The 21,365-nt window shown below is 44.8% G+C and overlaps 1 protein-coding gene across 1 annotated transcript in view; it reads left to right on the top strand.

The window, feature by feature from the left end:
- LOC132578239 (solute carrier family 22 member 13-like) overlaps window positions 1–21,365 on the top strand; it is a 45,091-nt gene that overhangs the window by 10,054 nt on the left and 13,672 nt on the right. Inside the window, exons 3-6 of the mRNA XM_060248150.1 lie at window positions 2,198–2,352; window positions 8,905–9,073; window positions 16,374–16,494; window positions 20,070–20,164. Of these exons, the coding sequence (XP_060104133.1) occupies window positions 2,198–2,352; window positions 8,905–9,073; window positions 16,374–16,494; window positions 20,070–20,164 (540 nt within the window). The remainder of the gene's footprint in view (window positions 1–2,197; window positions 2,353–8,904; window positions 9,074–16,373; window positions 16,495–20,069; window positions 20,165–21,365) is intronic.

Raw genomic sequence — 21,365 nt, forward strand, 5'->3', positions numbered from 1 at the left:
AATTAATTTTTGCTGCATGTGGGCAATTATCACTGTTCAAAAGACTCACTGCATTCTCCAAGCGGTCCTCCTGAAATGTAGAATCCTGCATTGGGTTGTCATAATCGGGCCTCAGATTCAGCAGGAGCTCACAGGAGCGCAGCTCCTGACCCTTTCTGACGGTTCCCCCTCCTTTTCCCCACCCACCTTGTCCATTGAATAGGAGGTGCAGCTGCATAACAATCCCTGGATTAGGAGAGCGGGCAGCCAGCCAGCCACCAGGAGCTTTGCCACGCCCCCTACAGCCCTCATGAACCTCTGGAGAAGCCCGTGCCACCCATTCTCTACTTCTTATGTGATTTTGGGTAGTGGGTGGCTTGCTGGTCTTTTGACTGGGGGTGTGTGGTCAAGGAGAGCCCCAGGTGAGCGAGGCCTGCTTGGGCTGGTTGGATCTCTAGCTAGTCCAAGCAGGCCTTGCTTGCCCAGGGCTCTCTTTTCTTTCATCAGGTTGCTTTTGCCTGGTGGGGGGGCATATGCTAATGAGTTATGCTAATGAGTTCCACCATCTATTTTTCTACAAAATGGTCGTAATTATGGATCTTTCTGTCTTAGGAAGCATATGAAGTTAGCAGGGGTCCATTTAGTGTTTTAATGTATAGCAGGGGTGGCCAAACTGGAGCTCAGGAGTCCCCTGTAGCTCTTTCACGCATATTATGTGGCTCCCGGAGGTCGAGGGGGAACTTAATGCAGGCTTACTCTCAAGTAAGCATGTTTAGCATCTGGACCTCAGTCAGCCTCTGAATGCTGACCCATAGGCAGGTGGCCATTTCTACTATGTGTGAAGTGGGGAAGAAGGGGGAAATAGGCAAGCTTGCAAGCTCTTCTACTCCACCACAGAGGTCACCCAGAGACTGAGAGCAGGGAAAGAGAGCACAGGAGCTGAGGAAGGAGGGACAAAATTAAAGAGGGGGTTCCCCCTTAGTTTCATAGCTGTTGTAGGAGCTGTACTTACTAACCTTGCTGTCAAGGCAAAGAGAGATGCATAAGGATGCAAACGGTAGTCGGTGATTTATATGGTGCATGCGTGTTTCCTTCTCCCACTGGTATAAAAAACCAATTCCTTAACTTTTCCCTGCGCTGGTCTTATGGGGGCTGTTATTCCCAGCTTTTATTTTTTTAAAAAAAGTCTCCTTCTAGCACGGTCGTGTCGTAAAGTGCATACATATGTATCTTATCTTTCTGTGCAAAGAAAGTATTACGAGTTTCAAAAAAGATATGTGTATAATATTTGTTCATGTCTTGCAGCATGTACCATGTTCATGCCTTGCAATACACATGTACCATTAAGACTTTTTTTTGTAGAAAAGCCCAGCAGGAACTTAGTTGCATATTAGGCCATACCCCTGATGCCAAGCCAGCCAGAACTGTGTCCCTGTGTGTTCCTGCTCGAAAAAAGCCATATAAATCACTGACCATCATTTGCATCTCTCTTATACAAAGAGCAGAGTGTTAATGCTGCAGTAGTGCAGTCCTAAGCTCTGCTCACGACCTGAGTTCGATCCCCGGCGGAAGCTGGATTTTCAGGTAGCCGGCTCGAGGTTGACTCAGCCTTCCATCCTTCCGAGGTCAGTAAAATGAGTCCCCAGCTTGCTGGGAGGAAAGTGTAGATGACTGGAGAAGACAATGGCAAAACCACCGCGTAAAAAGTCTGCCGTGAAAATGTTGTGAAAGCAACGTCACCCTCGAGTTGAAAACGACTGGTGCTTGCACAGGGGACCTTTCCTTGCCTTGCCTTGCCTTGACACCAAAGTTAGTAAATAAAGCTCCTACAAGAGCTATGAAACTGAGGGGGGACCTTGTGCTGCCTCTTTATGAACACATGAAGCTGCCTTCTACTGAATCAGACCCTCAGTCCATCAAAGTCAGTATTGTCTACTCAGACTGGCAGCGGCTCTCCAGGGTCTCAAGCTGAGGCTTTTCATGCCTATTTGACAGGACTCTTTTTAGTTGGCAATGCCGGGGATTGAACCTGGGACCTTCTGCTTACCAAGCAGATGCTCTACCACTGAGCCACCATCCCTCCCCTTTGATTCCACGTGTCCTTCCATTGCCCCTTTCTAAAGCTAGAAAGCTGAAATGTACCTGTGCGCATGCCATGTGTGCTTGTGTCTAAGAAATGACCTTCCGCTACAGAACTCCTTGCATTTCTTCACCCCAGGATCGGGAGCCGAAACATGATCTTGCTCGCTCTTCTCTTGATGGGTTCCTTTGGCATCGGGGCCGGCTTTGCGCCCAATTTGTACGTCTACATCGCCTTGAGATTCGTTGTGGGTTCTGCTTTTGCTGGAATCAGTATCAGCATGGCGGCTTTAAGTAAGACCCTCCATTTCTGAGCTTCTTTGGGAAGGGCTGCTTGAGCTTGCATTCAAAAGTGACAGCTCCTGGGGATTCAGTGTACGCTCCCTCCTGTTTGTAAGAATCTTTCACCCTAATATATTAGAGGTGTGGGCCAAGAAAAATTTCATTACAATTTCGGATCCGGGCTTAGGGAGGGATATATATATTTACCATGATTGCTTAGTTTTGGGTAGAGTCAGGAGTGGAATTCTAGCAGGAGTTCCTTTGAATATTAGAAGAAGAAGATGATATTGGATTTATATCCCGCCCTCCACTCCGAAGAGTCTCAGAGCGGCTCACAATCTCCTTTCCCTTCCTCCCCCCACAACAGACACCCTGTGAGGTAGATGAAGATATTGGATTTATATCCCGCCCTCCACTCCGAAGAGTCTCAGAGCGGCTCACAATCTCCTTTCCCTTCCTCCCCCCACAACAGACACCCTGTGAGGTAGATGAAGATATTGGATTTATATCCCGCCCTCCACTCCGAAGAGTCTCAGAGCGGGTCACAATCTCCTTTCCCTTCCTCCCCCACAACAGACACCCTGTGAGGTAGATTAAGATATTGGATTTATATCCCGCCCTCCACTCCGAAGAGTCTCAGAGCGGCTCACAATCTCCTTTACCTCTCCCCCCCCCACAACAGACACCCTTTGAGGTAGATGAAGATATTGGATTTATATTCTGCCCTCCACTCCAAAGAGTCTCAAAGCGGCTCACAATCTCCTTTACCTTCCTCCCCCACAACAGACACCCTGTGAGGTGGGTGGGGCTGGAGAGGGCTCTCACAGCAGCTGCCCTTTCAAGGACAACCTCTGCCAGAGCTATGGCTGACCCAAGGCCATGCTAGCAGGTGCAAGTGGAGGAGTGGGGAATCAAACCCGGTTCTCCCAGATAAGAGTCTGCACACTTAACCACTACACCAAACTGGCATTAGAACACACCCCCTGATGTAGTCAATCCTTCAAGAGCTTACAAAAAAGAGGCTTGTAAGCTCTTGGAGGATTGGCTACATCAGGGGTGTGTGGCCTAATATGCAAAGGAGCTCCTACATATGAACATACGAAGCTGCCTTATACTGAATCAGACCCTGGGTCCATCAAAGTCAGTATTATCTACTCAGACTGGCAGCGGCTCTCCAGGGTCTCAATCTGAGGTTTTTCATGCCTCCTTGCCTGGACTCTTTTTTAGTTGGAGATGCCGGGGATTGAACCTGGGACCATCTGCTTATGCTCTATCACTGAGCCACCGTCCCTCCCCTAGAATTCCACCCCTGGGTAGAGTATTACAGGTCTGGGTTAGAAATCCATATATTATCTTGGGGTTCTGAAGTTCTGGGACCATTTTCTGTACCCATTCACCGCAGTCACCATTCTTTTCAATGGGCAGTCAATTCCAGGGTCTAGGGCAGCAGATATTAAGGATAATGGCACATAAATTGTGTTGAACGCAGTCTTCACTCCTCTCCAAAACCTGCCAAATTTCGAGCACACACAACAAAAGAGCTCCATTTTACCACACCCCCAAAAGTAACCAAGGTTGCCAACTTCCAGGTGGGGAGGAGAGACAGGGACTCCAGGGCTTTTTTGGTAGAAAAAGCCCAGCAGGAACTCATTTGCATACACCTCCTAATGTCACCATTGTTGTGCGAAGGCCTTTTGCAGTAAAAGCCCAGCAGGAACTCATTTGCATATTAGGCCACACCCGTAATGGCACCATTGTTGTGCGAGGAGCTTTTTGCAGGAAAAAGCCCAGCAGGAACTCATTTGCATATTAAGCCACACCCCCTGACACCAAGCCAGCCGGGACTGCGTTCCTGCTCAAAAAAAGCCCTGGTACTGCCGCCGTGAAAAAGCTGTTCACGCTATTCTCTTAAAGTACTAACACAGGCATTTCTGGAACTTTTCCAATTGCGTTTTTTGCCAAAAGCTTCCTCTGAGCTCTGTATTGAAGACAAGGCTTTTTTCAGATCCAAACTCTTACTTTTTCAATAGATTCCAAGCCCGTTTAGCTATTAGCTACACAAAGAGCCCCGTGGCGCAGAGTGGTAAAGTGGTAAATCCCAATATAAATCCCAATATAAATAAATAAAGCTGCAGTACTGCAGTCAGAGCCCTCTGCTCATGACCTGAGTTCGATCCCGGCGGAAGCTGGTTCAGGTAGCCGGCTCCAGGTTGACTCAGCCTTCCATCCTTCCGAGGTCGGTCAAATGAGTACCCAGCTTGCTGGGGGTAAGTGTAGATGACTGGGGAAGGCGATGGCAAACCACCCCGTAACAAGTCTGCCGTGAAAACATTGTGAAAGCAACGTCACCCCAGAGTCGGAAACGACTGGTGCTTGCACAGGGGACTACCTTTACCTTTTTTTTACACAAAGAAAAGTTTTTGAACTGCATTTGAGAGTGGATCAGGACCGGTGTCCTTTTGGAAGTTTTTTTTTTTGCTGAATTACCGGAGCCTAAGGAAGAGGAAGAAATATTTTTGTGTTATTTACACACTGAACTGTAACTGGAGCTATTGTGATGTCCGACCTTCTGTTTTGTGCTCTGTGTTTTGAAGTTCTGTATGTTTGGAATAATACCAGTTTTGTTAGTACTTTAAGAGAATAGTGTGAACAGTTTTTCCACAGAGGCAGTGCCTACTGTGAATCTCATTTTGTTTCCCAAGGGGTTGGTGTGTGTGTGTGTGTGTGTGGGGGGGGGCTGGAGATCTCCTGCTTTCACAGCTGATCTCCAGCTGGCAGAGATCAGCTCCCCTAGAGAAAATGGCTGCTTTCAAGAGTGGACTCTATGGCATTGTACCATGCTGAGGCCCCTGCCCTCTCCCAGATCCACCCCCAAAGTCTCCAAGTATTTTCCAACGCAGACCTGGCAACTCTAGAAGTGACTCACTTCCTGCATACGTTCACCTCTCTATAGACGTCTATGGCAGGAAATGACAGGCAGCAAAGGTGATTGGTTGGGAGTGCTAGACTGTGCCCCTCCCTTGCTAGGATCTGATTGGTAGGAAGGATGCAACTGGCCAGGAAAACAAGTGGAATCAAAGAACAACACAACAAGCTGCTGCTGGCTTGCTAAGCAACGGAACTTGAAAACAACGTAGAATTTTTGGCCCGCAGGGAGAATAGTTTTGATTTGCTAAGAATCTTGGAATCCTGATACTGTTCTGGGAAACCACTGTAATGACCTGAAAGAATTGCGTAATTTTTTTGGCTCAAGGACTGCATTTTTCCACACCCCTAATATATATGCTTTCAGGTTATACCTGTTATCTGAAAAGAGGAATGTTAAAATGTAAAGGGGGAGCTTTCTATGAAATGAGGTCAGGGGTGGAATTCTAGCAGGCGCTGCTTTGCATATTAGGCCACACCCTCTGATGTAGCCAACCCTCCAAGAGCTTACAAAAAATAGCCTTGTAAGCTCTTGGAGGATTGGCTACATCAGGAGGTGTGGCTTAATGTGCAAAGGAGCTCCTGCTAGAATTCCACCCCTGGATGAGGTGAAGAATCCTCCTTCATTTGGATATTATGGTACCATTTTCGGTGTGTGTGGGGGGAATGTGTAGAAACCAGGGTCACCACCTCTTCAGAGGCCCTGGAATTAAGCGGTTAGGGGTAGAGCCTTGTAAATAAGTTTATGGAGCTTGGTGAAGCAGGGGCAGTGCCCAGCAATTCCTGCAAGGATAAGTACTGCATTCTGCTGATTCTTCAGGGTAGCATCTGATGGATTTGTAGAATAAAGAAATAAGCTATTTTGGTTTGCCTTGAAATTATTCAGACACTGGCCCTAAAGGTTCTTTCTATACATCTCAACAGGGCTTTTTTTTTTTTTTGTAGCAGGAACCCCTTCATATATTAGGCCACATCTCCCTGATGTAGCTAATCCTCCAAGAGCTTACAGGGCTCTTCGTACAGGGCCTACTGTAAGCTCCAGAAGGATTGGCTGTGTTATGTACTGAGTTCTGTGTTTGGCAGGAAGTTTTTGTGTGCCCGGCAGTAGCAGGGCACTAGAGACTCTTTGCTAAATTAGAGACCTGGACTCTAAATGGGACCAATGAGCAGGTTTGGCGCTAGGGTTGCAAAGTCCAATTCAAGAAATATCTGGGAACTTTGGGGGTGGAACCAAGAGACTTTGGGGGTGGGGCCAGGAGACATTAGGGGTGGAGCCAAGATCAAGGCTGTGGCAAGCATAATTGAACTCCAAAGGGAGTTCTGGCCATCACATTTAAAGGGACGGCACACCTTTTCAATGCCTTCCTTCCATAGGAAAAAATGAAGGATAGGGGCACCTTCTTTTGGGGCTCAAAGAATTGGACCCCAAGGTCCAATCCTTTTGAAACTTGGGGGGTATTTTGGGGAGAGGCACTAGATGCTATACTGAAAATTTGGTGCCTCTACCTCAAAACACAGCCCCCCCCCCAGAGCCCCAGATATCTGCAGATCAATTCTCCATGATTTTGTATGGGAACAAATCTCCATAGGGAATGATAGAATTCCCAGCAGGCATTTCCCTCCCCTCCCCCCACTTTCTGATGACCCTGAAGTGGGGGGGGGCCCTCCAAACCGGGGGATCCCCTGCCCCCACCTGGGGATTGGCAACCCTATTTGGTGCGAAGCTTAACTGTCATCAGGCCTGATTCAGCGCAGCTCCCGAACCTTTCTGAGGGTTCCCCCTCTTCCTCCCCACCTACTTTGTCCAATGAATAGTAGGTGCAGCTGCATAACAATCCCTGGATTAGGAGAGCAGGCAGCCAGCCAGCTAGCCACCAGGGGTTTTGCCACGCCCCCAGCAGCCCTCATTAACCGCTGGAGAAGCCTGTGTCACCCTTTCTCCACGTTTTATGTGATTTTGGGTGGTGGGTGGCTTGCTGGCCTTTTGACTGGGGCGGGGGTGGCCCAGGAGAGCCCCAGGCGAACGAGGCCTGCTTGGGCTGGCTGGATCTCTAGCCAGCCCAAGCAGGCCTCGCTTGCCTAGGGCTCTCCTTTCTTGCATCGGGTTGCTTTTGGCTGGGGGGGGCATATGCTAATGAGTTATGCTACTGAGCTCCGCCACCTATTTTTCTACAAAACAACCCCTGACTGTTGTAATTTGGTAGGGGATCTGGCGGGTGGTTCCTGTGCATGAATATAAGCGGGGTCGCGGCCCCGCCATTTTGTCTTGTCCCAGAGTTATTAATAAAGCATGTTCCTGTTTGAATATCAGTGCATCGAACCCAGTACTTAACAGGCTACATAAGTGGTGTGTGATTTAATATGCAAAGGAGTTCCTGCTGCAAAAAGAGCCCTGCATTTTGTTCCCCTCTCTCCTCCAAAGATGCTTGATTCTTAGGCTTCCCAATCCCCAGGTCTCAGCGTGGGATCCCCTGGTTTTACAGGCTTCCCCCCTCCCCCAGCCAGCTGGCCGGCGGGGGAAGCTCCACCCCCATAGCCATTATGCACCTCCAGGAACGATTCCCATAGGGAATTATGGGGAATTGATCCGCGGGTGTCAGGGGCTCTGGGGGGGCTGTTTTTTGGGGTAGAGGCGCCAAATTTTCAGTATAGCATCTAGTGCCTCTCCCCAAGATACCTTCCAAGTTTCAAAACGATTGGACCAGGGGGTCCAATTCTATGAGCCCCAAAAGAAGGTGCCCATTTTCTATGGAAGGAAGGCATTCTAAAAGGTGTGCTGTCCCTTTAAATGTGATGGCCAGAACTCCCTTGGAGTTCAATTATGCTTGTCATACCCTTGCTCCTGGCTCCGCCCCCAGTGTCTCCTGGCTCCACCCCCAAAGTCTCCTGGCTCCACCCCCAAAGTCCCCAGATATTTCTTGAATTGGACTTGGCAACTCTATTGATTCTCCACTCCCCATTTATAATCACAGCAACCCTATTAGGAAGGTGACAGGGACTGTTCCATGTAGAACACATTAAACTGCCTTACGCTGAGGCAGAGATAGGGTTGCCAAGTCCAATTCAAGAAATATCTGAGGACTTTGGGGGTGGAGCCAGGAGACTTTGGGGTGGAGCCAGGAAACTTTGGGGGGTGGAGCCAGGAGACTTTGGGGGTGGAGCCAGGAGACTTTGGGGTGGAACCGGGAGCAAGGTTGTGACAAGCATAAGTGAACTCCAAAAGGGAGTTCTGGCCATCACATTTAAAGGGACTGCACACCTTTTCAATGCCTTCCCTCCATTGGGAATGACGAAGGATAGGGGCACCTTCTTTGAGGGCTCATAGAATTGGACACTCTGGTCTAATCCTTTTGAAACATGGAAGGTATTTTGGGGAGAGGCACTGGATTCTATGCTGCAGATTTGGTGCCTCTACCTCAAAAAACAGCCCCTCCAGAGCCCCAGATACCTGCTGATCAATTCTCCATTATGCCCTAGGGGAATCGGTCTCCATAGGGAACAATGGAGTGCCCAGCAGACATTTCCCTGCCCCCACCTGGGGATTGACAACCCTAGTCAGAGAGTTGGTCTGCCAGGGTGAACGCCGCCTGCCCTGTATCTTTGTCTTTTAAGAGTTTGACTGTCTCTGTACCCTTCTAGGTTCTGAGTGGGTTGGGGCTTCCTATCGCCCCCTGGCGATGATCGTTACTCACTGTTGCAATGCAATGGGGCAGATGACCCTGGCCGGCTTGGCGTACGGCATTCGGGACTGGAGGCTGTACCAGATCGTTGGCTCCGCCCCTGCGTTATGTCTCTTCTTCTACATATGGTGAGCGCGTGCAAATATGGGAAGTGGGTTAATTTTAGGGTTAATACTCAATCCTTTCCTGGAGGAAAAGTCTTTTCTGACCCCAAAGTGGCAATCAGCATTCCCCCGGGCATGCAAGAAAGGGCCACGAAAGCCAAGCAATGGCTCACCCCTTCCTGCTCTCCCTCTCCTGGGGTGCGTTCACATGCGCCTTTAGCTCCGTCTTACCCACAGTTCCCATTCGGATTTTATTAGCATTTCCAGATAACCACATCTGTCCCTCGAATGCAACTCATAAGCATCCCGACTTGCCCCGGTTTTGATGTTGGGGTTATTAGACACTGGAGAAAGTCCGGGGAGGAAAATGGCGAGCTGAGTTGTCTCTCGTAACGGGAGCAAGCTGAAGGTCTTGTTCGGGGTAGTGGAGGGCAAACCAAAGCCCACTGCCTACCTTTCTCAGTGAGAGAAAGGTCCAAGACTTGCACTAAAAACTTTAGAAGAGATTTACCTTGGCTGAAAAGGAGCTTTGGAGAAGGGTCCTTTGAGGCTTTGAGGAGTCTCAGAAGTTTGCAAAATTATCGTCTGCAAGATCTCTCAGAGCCATGGATTTGGCATAAGCTCGTCACGATCCTAACCTTCTGGGACATTTTTAAACAACTAAAGTCTTGGAAGACCAGTGGAACTTGGATAAACAGAGGAAAAAAGGTACAGAAACTCTTCTTTCACTCCGGAGCTATTTACAGACTAAAGAGACGTTTTAAAGGTGGAAATAAGGGGAAAATATAAAACTTGCAAGTAGAAGAAGGGAAGGGTGAAGTTTGGACTATTTTGACATAAAAGACAGTGTTAAAAACTGCTAAAAATTGAAGAGAAATCATTGTTGTGTCTACTTACGATTTGTGGAATGTAAACAACCATACTGCGCAGGAATATACTGGAACAGTCCTCTAACTCTACTGAGCAAGACAGGAAGTGCGTCAAGCAATCTATAAGGTTGAAGGTGACAGAGACAGGAAGCAGTAAAGAAAAAAGCCTACTCTACATCATAGAGAAACATCGGCAGCCATTGCTGGGAGGTCCAATTTAAAACATCGTTTTAAAAAGATTTGGGACTTTAAAAAGTGACAGAAACGACAGGGAAAAGGGTAAGAAGATAAGAACTATTGACTACATTATTGGTGGGCTCCTGGGGTGATTTTAAAAGGGGAAAAAAATCTTTAAAAGGAGAAAAAATCGCGGCCGCCATTTTGGATTTTTTAAAGACTTTTTTGTTAAATATCTTTGCTTTGGGGGCTCAGAAACCAGCGAAATTGGGCTTGCTGGAAAGGGCAAGCCCTGCTCTATTGAACCTGACTGTCAGATTTTAAATTGGTGAGGTCAAAAATTTCGTCATTTTTTTAAAGGGGAAAAATTCTTCAAAAATTTATATCTGGGCCTGGGAAGCTCAGAAGAAAACAGAACAAAGTTTAATTGAGAGAGAAAATTTAGACCTTCTGAACTTGGTAGTCAAACTTGCAAATTGTGCGACGGAAATTTTTGGTATTTTAATTGCATCCCCCTTGCTCTTTGCTTAAATGTCAGAGCCCAGGCAGCTCCGAACAAGAACCCTTTCATTAGAAAAAATGCAAGACCAAATGGAGGCTATGGAAGCCAGGATTATGAAAGGAGTTAAGAAAATGATGGAAGAGTTGAAGGAAGAACTTACTACAGTGATTAAAAAAGAAGTGGATGACCTCAAAAACCAAATTGGGAAAATAGACAAGAAAGTACAGGAGGTGGAGGAGAAAGTTAAAACACATGATACCACCTTGCTGAAAGTACAAGAAAAAGTGACGATTCACGACTGCAAATTAATGGAAAATCAGCTACGTTTGAGAGGAGTACCTGAGGAAGAGAATGATGATTTGAAAGGATATATAACAAACATAATCGCAGAATTCTTAGAAGAAGACCCTGATAAGACTAAAAGCATGTATGATCACATGTATAGAGTCAACTCGTTATATGCCAAAAAAAATAACTTACCAAGAGATGTGGTTGTAAGATTCATGACAAAGGAAATGGTGGGAAGGATTATGAAGAGAAACTTTGAACAATCATTGATAGTAAGAGGTAGCAGAGTGAGAATTATGAAGGAGCTACCGAAAGAAGTGATAAATGACAGGAGAACATATAAAAAGTTGACAGAAAAATTGAAAGACAATGGCACAAGGTATAGATGGATAATCCCCGAGGGTGTGAGCTTTGAACTTCAGGGGAAGAGAGTCACGATCACAAATGCCCGAGAACTGAGGAGATTTTTTGAAGAAAATAAAGAATTTGCACCATGATGGATTACAAACTATTGTCTTGGAATGTTAATGGACTAAATTCACCACAAAAAAGAAGGGCAACTTTTCATTGGATTAAAAAGCAAAATTGTAATATAATTTGTTTGCAAGAAGTCCACATTAAACAAAAGGATTATAAATTTTTATGGAACAAACAATTGGGAAGGGAATTTTTTTCGTTAGCTGACCAGAAAAAAAGGGGAGTAGTTTTTTATATTAAACAAGACCTGGAGCCAAAATTGGTATTTAAAGATAAGGATGGAAGATTTGTAGCAGTGGAAATAACATCAAATGGGAAAAAAACGCTGTTATTGGGACTATATGCACCTAATGGTGCAAAAGATGTTTTTTTTAAAGACATTACACAACAACTAGATGAGTTGACCTACGATCAAATACTCTTAATGGGAGATTTTAATGGAACAGTTGAGAACTCATTGGATAGATCCGGAGGGGAAAAAAATAGTGGAAAAGAAGGAAAATGGCCAAAGTCTTTTTTTGAATTAGTAAAACAGGAAAATTTGGAGGACATATGGAGAAAGTTTAACCCTGAAGTGCGGGACTATACTTTTTTTTCTGCAAGACATAAGACATTTTCTAGAATTGACATGCTATGGGGAACCAGAGATTTAGGCCTCATAACAAGAAAGATAGAGATTTTGCCTAAAATTGGCACTGACCATAACCCAATAATGTGGATTACAAAACTGTCCAAAAGATTGAGAAGATGGAGATTGAATGAAGACTTGCTACAGAACAAAGAAACAGTGACTTTCCTAGGAAAAGAAACTAAAGAATTTTTCCAAGTGAATGATAAAGAAGATATCGATTTTCAGACGGTCTGGGATGCTTATAAAGCAGTAATGAGAGGGTTGCTGATTACTTTGAACAATAAAGATAAAAGGGAAAAAGAAAAACAACTACTGGATATTCAAAATGAAATAAAGAAAAAAGAAAGAGAGCTGAGGAAAAGACCAGGGAAAAAGAAAATTCTAAGGGAAATTTCAATATTGCAAACGCAACTAAGACATTTATTAAACAAAGAAGTAGAATGGAATTTGAAAAGGCTCCAGCAAAAATCGTTTGAAGGAGCAAATAAGACGGGGAAATACTTGGCGTGGCAGCTGAAAAAAAAGAGGGAAAATAAAATAATTAATAGAATTGTGATAGATGAAAGAGACGTAGTTACTCAAGAGGGAATAAAAAGAGAATTTTTTAAGTATTATGCCAAGCTGTTTAAAGGTGCTGAAGTAAAGAGAAAAAAGATAGATGAATATCTACAGAAAATAAAAATTGAGCCATTAACTGAGAATATGAGAAAAATTTTGAATGACCCAATTGAAAAAATAGAAATTGAGGCAGCAATCAACGTGATGAAAAATGATAAAGCTCCCGGGCCAGACGGTTATACAGCCAAGTATTTTAAAATGTTTAAAGATGAATTAATACCAAAATTACAGAAGCTGATGAATGCAATAAGAGTCAAAGGGAAGGTACCAAATACATGGAAAGAAGCTGTTATTTCTTTGATACCTAAAGAAGAAAGAGATGTTACAAATGTGAAAAATTACAGACCAATTTCACTTTTGAACAATGATTATAAAATATTTACAAGAATTCTGGCAGAACGTCTTAAGCAATATTTGATAAATTTTATAAAAGAGGACCAAGCCGGTTTTCTTCCCAAAAGACAAATAAGAGACAATATTAGAACTGTTGTAAATATTGTAGAATATTATGAAAGACATCCAGAAAAGGAAGTAGCGCTATTCTTTGCGGATGCAGAAAAAGCATTTGACAATTTAAATTGGGACTTTATGTTTGCAGTGATGGAAAAAATGGAGCTTGGAGAAAGTTTTATAAGAATGATAAAGGCAATATATTCTGAACAAAGTGCAAGGCTGTGCATCAACGCAGATCTTACAGATGAAATGAAAATTAGTAAAGGTACCAGACAAGGCTGCCCGCTTTCGCCATTGCTGTTTATAATGACTCTTGAAATTTTACTAATGCAGATTCAAGAAGAAAAAGATTTAGAAGGACTACAAATAAAAGGATTTACCTATAAATACAGAGCATTTGCAGATGATATAATGTTTATAAATGAAAATCCTTTACAAGTTACACCTTTGTTGTTAATGAGAATACAAGAGTTTGGGGAGTTGGCGGGACTTTATATAAACAAAGAAAAATCAAAAATCTTATGTAAGAATATGCAGAAAAATAGACAACAAGAACTACAAAGACTAACGGGTTGTGAAGTTACCTCTAAGGTAAAATACCTAGGGGTAGAGATAACAATGAAAAATATTGATTTGTTTAAGAACAATTATGAAAAGCTATGGCGTAAAATAGAAGAAGATATGCTAAAGTGGAACAAGCTCAATTTGTCACTGTTGGGTAGAATAGCTGCAGTAAAAATGAATATTTTACCAAGGATTATGTATCTGTTTCAAACCATCCCCATTGTGAAAGATGCTAAGCAATTTGATAAATGGCGAAGAAAAATTTTGGAATTCGTGTGGGCCGGGAGGAAATCTAGAATTAAAATGAAAGTCCTGATAGATGCGAAAGAGAGAGGTGGATTCCAATTACCAGATTTGAAACTGTATCATGAAGCAATTTGTTTAGTATGGTTAAAAGAATGGATAACGTTATTAAATAAAAAACTTCTAATGTTAGAAGGCCATGGAAAAAAATTCGGCTGGCATGCATATTTGTACTATGAAAAAAAGAAGATGGACGGTCTTTTCTCTCACCATTATATAAGGAGTAGCTTATTAAATGTGTGGATAAAGTACAAGAAATATGGTGATGAGAGGAGACCTTTATGGATAGTGCCGGCTGAAGTGATAAAGTTAACGGCCAAAACAGTCAAGGAAAAACAACTATCATACAACCAGTTACTAAAAATACAAAGCGGGAAAATAGAATTGAAAACTGCAGAAGAACTAAACTATAAATATGATTGGTTTCAAATGCAACAAATAAAAAGTTTGATGGAGAATGATATCAAAGCTGAAGGAATAAGGAAAGAACAAACAGAAATGGAAAGAGTTCTGCTTGGAGATAATGAGAAATTAATTTCAAAAGTGTACAAATTACTTTTACAATGGGCTACAGAAGATGAAGTAGTGAAATCTCAAATGATAAAATGGGCAATTAATGTAAATAAAGAAATAAAGATGGAATCTTGGGAATATCTGTGGAAAAATTCCATGAAACTCGCAACATGTCATAGTATTAAAGAGAACTGTTTTAAGATGATGTATAGATGGTATATGACTCCAAAAAAATTAGCAAAGATGAACAATAAGATGCCAGATAGGTGCTGGAAATGTAAAAAGCATGAAGGTTCTTTCTACCATATGTGGTGGACTTGTGAAAGAGCTAAAATGTTTTGGCAAATGATTCAACAAGAGATATCTAAGATCCTGGGATATGAATTCAATAAAGAGGCAGAGACTTTTCTGCTGGGATTACAAATGGAAAAATTTCCAAAAGAAGATAGAACATTAATATGGTACTTGCTCTCAGCTGCTAGGACATTGTATGCGCAGTTGTGGAAGCAAGAAAAAATACCAGAAAAATGGGACTGGATTATGAAAGTTATGTCATGGAGTGAAATGGACAAATTAACAAGAAAATTAAGAGACTGTGATTTAGAACTTTTTAACCAAGAGTGGAAGAAATTCAGAAGATATGTAGAGAAAGAGTGGAAAATAAAAGGACATTGGACAATTTTTGAGGATTAAGATTTTTAAGATAACAATATAACTCTTGAAGGGGGTTCTTCTTCCCTATGTTTCTTTTTTGTTTCGTTTTTTTTCTTGATAGTTAAGGGTACCTTTAATATCTGTTTTTTTAAAGAAAATAACACTGGCGGGGGTCAAGTAATTGGGGGAGGGGTGGGAGAAAGTAAGATGTGGGGTAGAATGATGGTCTTTTTCTTAATATATATTAAGCTTTTTATAAGTTGTAGTTATAGTTCTACTACCATATGTTACTAATAAAATTGTTTATTCATAAGAGAAAGTCCGGTCCTTTTCCGCAGAAGTGGCACACATTTGGGTTTTTCCTGTTTGGACAGCCCATGCAGGATACTGCTTGCCCTCTCCTGGGGTGTGTTCACATGCGCCTTTAGCTCCGTCTTACCCACAGTTCCCATTCGGATTTTATTAGCATTTCCAGATAACCACATCTGTCCCTTGAATGCAACTCATAAGCATCCCGGTTTTGATGTTTAGACACTGGAGAAAGTCCGGTCCGGTCCTTTTCTGCAGAAGCGGCACACATTCAGATTTTTCCTGTTTGGACATCTCATGCAGGATACTGCCCCTCGGGATGTTGGCATCCGCCTTCTACCCCTCCCAACTTTTTTTTTAAAAAAAAGTCCCAGGAGGCATGCGCACAACCAGATCATCGGGAATCTGAGGTGAGGCTTCTGCTTCTCCGAGCAACACGGAATCCACGTGAGTGAAAGAAAAGTGGTGGGGGGGATCTTTTTCAATGTGGAGGATTTCCAGATATCGTTGTCACTGCCCATTTTCGGAAAAGTAGTTCCTGGCAGTCCCCTAGTTTGAAGAGGCAAAATTAATTTCAGGAACTCCCCTCTCCCTTTGAAGCAATGTTTGATTCCCCACCTCCCAACATTTGGGTGCACATTTCGTGAAAACGCCACAGCGGGGATCACCATATGATTGCTCAGCAACCGAACGAGAGCGAGACAACTTTGAATCTGCTTGATCGGTTGTGCGCATGCTCCAGGAAAAGACCACGATAGCATTCCATGTGTCTGATTGTTCAACAACAGGACGATATCGGGACGAGTCGCATTCTTAGATGCTCATTTGATCAGCCCTGCGTTGAATCAATATTCAGCGGTTCAAACTGGAGCACTGCACGCCATCTTTTAATGTGAGGTGTGACCACACCCCTGGTCTACCTAAGTTTCCTTGTGGCACTTCATGATATCCCCCCATCCTTTGCAGGGTCCTTCCCAGTTCTGCTCGATGGCTCCTGACAAGAGGGAAGATAGAGGAAGCCAAAAAGATCATTCGAAGGGCAGCCTCGATCAACAACCGAAGCGTCTCAGAAGAATTCCTCAACAAGGTGTCAAAAGGCTGAGATTTCTAATTCTCGTAGGTTTGCCAGCCTCCAGGTGGGGCTGGAGAACAAGCCAAAAGCACTGTGGGCAGCAGACTCCTGAAGCAAAATAAACACTTATGCGTGGGATGAGAAAGTAGAGAAAGAAGTACTTTTCTCTCTTTCTCACAATATGAGAACTCGTGGGCATGCAATGAAATTGCTGAGCAGTCAGGTTAGAACGGATAAAAGGAAGTCCTTCTTCACCCAAAGGGTGATTAACATGTGGAGCTCACTGCCACAGGAGGTGGTGGCGGCTACGAGCATAGCCAGCTTCAATAGGGGATTGGATAAAAATATGGAGCAGAGGTTCATCAAAGGCTATTAGCCACAGAGTATATATATATTGGCCACTGTGTGACACAGAGTGTTGGACTGGATGGGCCATTGGCCTGATCCAACATGGCTTCTCTCATGTTCTATGCAACTCAAGAACAGTGCCTGATGAAACCCTGTGGAGGCCCCTAGGCAGTCAAAATCTCAGGGAGGGGGGGGGGAGGCTTGCAAATTATCTCAGAGTTGGAGCACCCACCCCACCACCCACAGCCCCCACTGCAGCAGGTACCTTCTCAAAAGCCCCTTTGACAAAGCTGCAGGGGAGAGGCAGAGAGAGACAAACTTGGCAAGGACGCCAGCAGCAGCCGCACCAGGCAAGTTGTGTAGATTAAGAGACCTCATACATTTTAAGGAACAAGACAGTGTGATGTAGAGGTCAGTGGGATTCTGATCAAGCTTGCACAGAGGACTTCCAATAGCCATAGCATGTAGCAAAAAGACATTCACAGAAGACAGTTCAAAAACAGTCTTTCCAATCAGAAAGGAGTAACAATATTCCAGTATTTAGTTCATAGAACTAAAGGAAGCTCTTCCAAAGACGTCCGTTCTGGATAATCAAGACGTTTCATCCGTCTTTCTTCAGTTTGGAGGCTTATTTATCACTGGAACCCACTCTTTACAATACATTCACAGAAGACCAATAAGGTTCAGAACGTGTCTGCTAGATTTCCAGGTTGCAGGGGGTTTGAACAATGGAGCCCAGAAGCATTTCCAGGCAAGTCAGGCAAAGAGCAGCTCAGTTGGTGGCTGGACATGCAGGCTGGGAGGGTTGCAATCAGGGAGAAAACTGGTGTGGGGCTGGGGGTGGGGAGCCAGCCTGGGGCCCCCCAAAGTTGTGGGGGCCCCTGGGTCAGTGCCTAGTTGGCCTAATTGTTAATCCGGCCCTGCTCAATAAACGTTCAAGTTGTGAAATGTCTCAAAGTGTATTAATTCACTGAATGTGACTTGCGTCAATAAAGAGGTGTGGAACTTCAATCCGTCATATGCATCATAAGTTCACGTGGGGTGACTGTAAAGTGGAACCACTTCAGCGCATAAACAGCACCCCCAAAACCGCAAAGCGACAGGCAAAACCGGTCTACTTCCCTGTTTTGCTGTAAGCTTTGTCTAAGCCGTAGCTTGTTCAATCAGTACAATTCGCTTCCATTCGCATACAACGCTTCACTCTTATTCCTCCATGAATTACAAAACTTACGGCAAAACAGGGAAGTAGACCGACTTTGCCTGTTGCTGTGTGTTTTTATAGGTGCTGCTTATGTATTGAAGCGGTTCCACTTGCAGTCATGAACTTATAATGCATATTATGGACTGAAGTTCCACACCTCTTTATTGACGCAAGTCACATTCAATGAATTAATAATAATAATACATTTTTATTTATATCCCGCCCTCCCCGCCAAGGCAGGCTCAGGGCGGCTCACAAGACATGGTACATATACCATGATATTACAATAAAATACAATTAATACAATAAAATACAGTTAAAATACAGTTAAATTACAAATTCATGAGTTTAAATTGAGTAAATAAGTTAAAACCAATATAAATTAATGGTGCTACAGTTCAGTACATATATAAGGATGGCTGGATGTCATTACCAAGATTCCACCTTAGAAAGCCAGTTGGAAGAGGGCGGTTTTACAAGCCCTACGGAACTGGTTAAGGAGACATTTCACAACTTGAATGTTTATTGAGTTGTACTTCTTTAAGTGTTTATTCTTTAAGAGAACCAGTTGGGTGTAGTGGTTAAGTGTGTGGACTCTTACCTGGGAGAACCGGGTTTGATTCCCCACTCCTCTACTTGCAGCTGCTGGAATGGCCTTGGGTCAGCCATAGTGGTTAAGTGGGTGGACTCTTACCTGGGAGAACCGGGTTTGATTCCCCACTCCTCTACTTGCAGCTGCTGGAATGGCCTTGGGTCAGCCATAGCTCTCGTAGGAGTTGTCTTTGAAAGGACAGGTGCTGTAAGATCTCTCTCAGCCCCAGCCACCTCACAGGGGATCTGTTGTGGGGGAAGAAGATAAAGGAGATTGTAAGCCTCTGAGACTCTGATTTAGAGAGAAGGGCGGGGTATAAATCTGTGGTGGTCTTCTTCTATTTTGCTTCAGGAGTCTTCTGCACACGGTGCTTTTTGCTTGTTCTCCAGCTCCACATCCCATGAGACTCTTTTTTGGTTGCCTAACCTTGAGGTGGGGCCTGGAGATCTCCTGGAATTATGACTGATCTCCAAATAGGGTTGCCAACCTCCAGGTGGTGCATGGAGTTTTCCCGCTATTACAAGTGGTGACCTCCAGGCAGCAGAGTTCCGTTCCCCAGGAGAAACCGGCTGTGGTGGAGGGAGGCCTCTATGGCATGATGCCCCACATAAGTCCTTCTCCTCTCCAAACCTCTCTCTTCCTAGATTCTGCCCACCCAAATCTCTAGGGCAGGGATGGCCAAACTTGCTTAATGTAAGAGCCACATAAAATGTCAGATGTTTGAGAGCCACAAGGCATGAACATCGGAGGGTGGAAGGGAGGGAGGGAGGGAGGGAGGGAGGAAGGAAGGAAGGAAGGGAGGGAGGGAGGGAGGGAGGGAGGAAGGAAGGAAGGAAGGAAGGAAGGAAGGAAGGAAGGAAGGAAGGAAGGAAGGAAGGAAGGAAGGAAGGAAGGGAGGGAGGGAGAGATGGATGGATGGATGGGTGGATGGATGGATGGATGGATGGGTAGATAGATAGAGACCTTGGATTCAGTGGGAGCTCACAGAAGCACAGCTCCTGAACCTTTCTGAGAGTTCCACCTCCTTGTCCATTGAATAGTATGTGCAGTTGCATAACAATTCCTGGATGAGCTCCACCACCTGTTTTTCTACAAAGTGATCCCTGGATGGATGGATGGATGGATGGATGGATGGATGGATGGATGGATGGATGGATGGATGGGTGGGTGGGTGGGTGGGTGGATGGATGGATGGATGGGTGGGAGGGAAGAGGTGGAAAGAAAGCAATTAATTATAAATGCATTCTCCAAGCTGCCAGCTGGCTTGGCTTGGAGAAGTGATTTAAAGAGAGAAATGCCTTTTCCAAGCTGGCTGAGACAGCAGTGGGGCTTTGAGAGCCACACAATATGTGTGAAAGAGCCACATGTGGCTCCTGAGCCACAGTTTGGTCACCCCTGCTTTAGATTCTGGCTGACATTGTTCTCTTTCTCATTTTGTATAACCGGAAGCTGGCTCCTGAAAAGAAGGCCACATCTGGAAATATCCTGGATCTTTTTAGGAAGGCACACCTAAGGAAACCAATTTTGATTATGGCCTGGATCTGGTAAGCTGTCCAAACTGCGCTAAATCAGTAGCCCTAAAAACACAGATGCACTTTCTATTTGATGTGAGGAAGGGCTGCTACCATTATTGTTCTTGGGGTACTTCTCTCTCTCTCTCTCGGCTTGGCTTCGCGAACGAAGATTTAAGAAAGGTGCAGTAGTCCACGTCTGCTGCAGGCTCGCTGGTGGCTGACAAGACCAATGCGGGACAGGCAGGTCCGGCCACAGTGGCTGCAGGGAAAAGTCTGATTTAGGGTTGGTGGTTGTTGGGGTACTTCACATACTAAACAATGCACTTTCAGTACACTCGGGGAGGGACGGTGGCTCAGTGGTAGAGCTTCTGCTTGGTAAGCAGAAGGTCCCGGGTTTAATCCCCAGCATCTTCAACTAAAAAGGGTCCAGGCAAATAGGCGTGAAAAACCTCAGCTGGAGACCCTGGAGAGCCATGAATGGGGCTGCGGCTCAGTGGTAGAACATCTGCTTGGTAAGCAGAAGGTTCCAGGTTCAATCCCCGGCATCTCCAACTGAAAAGGGCCCAGGCAAGTAGGCGTGAAAAACTTCAGCTGGAGACCCTGGAGAGACATGAATGGGGCTGTGGCTCAGTGGTAGAGCATCTGCTTGGTAAGCAGAAGATCCCAGGTTCAATCCCCGGCATCTCCAATTGAAAAGGATCCAGGCAAGTAGGCATGAAAAACCTCAGCTGGAGACCCTGGAGAGCCATGAATGAGGCTGTGGCTCAGTGGTAGAGCATCTGCTTCGTAAGCAGAAGGTCCCAAGTTCAATCCCCGGCATCTCCCAACTAAAAAGGGTCCAGACCAAATAGGCGTGAAAAACCTCAGCTTGAGACCCTGGAGAGCTGCTGCCAGTCTGAGTAGACAGTACTGACTTTGATTGACAGAGGGTCTGATTCAGTATAAGGCAGCTTCATATGTGTTCACTTTGCAACTGGTTTTTACTGTGGGAGCCAGTTTGGTGTAGTGGTTAAGTATGCGGACTCTTATCTGGGAGAATGGGTTTGATTCCCCACTCCTCCACTTGCACCTGCTGGGATGGCCTTGGGTCAGCCATAGCTATGGCAGGAGTTGTCCTTGAAAGGGCAGCTGCTGTGAGAGGCCTCTCAGCCCCACCCAGGGTGTCTGTTGTGGGGGAGAAGATATAGGAGATTGTAAGCCTCTCTGATTCAGAGAGAAGGGTGGGGTATAA

Source organism: Heteronotia binoei, chromosome 10 (assembly GCF_032191835.1).
Source record: "Heteronotia binoei isolate CCM8104 ecotype False Entrance Well chromosome 10, APGP_CSIRO_Hbin_v1, whole genome shotgun sequence".
NCBI classification, from domain to species: domain Eukaryota; kingdom Metazoa; phylum Chordata; class Lepidosauria; order Squamata; family Gekkonidae; genus Heteronotia; species Heteronotia binoei.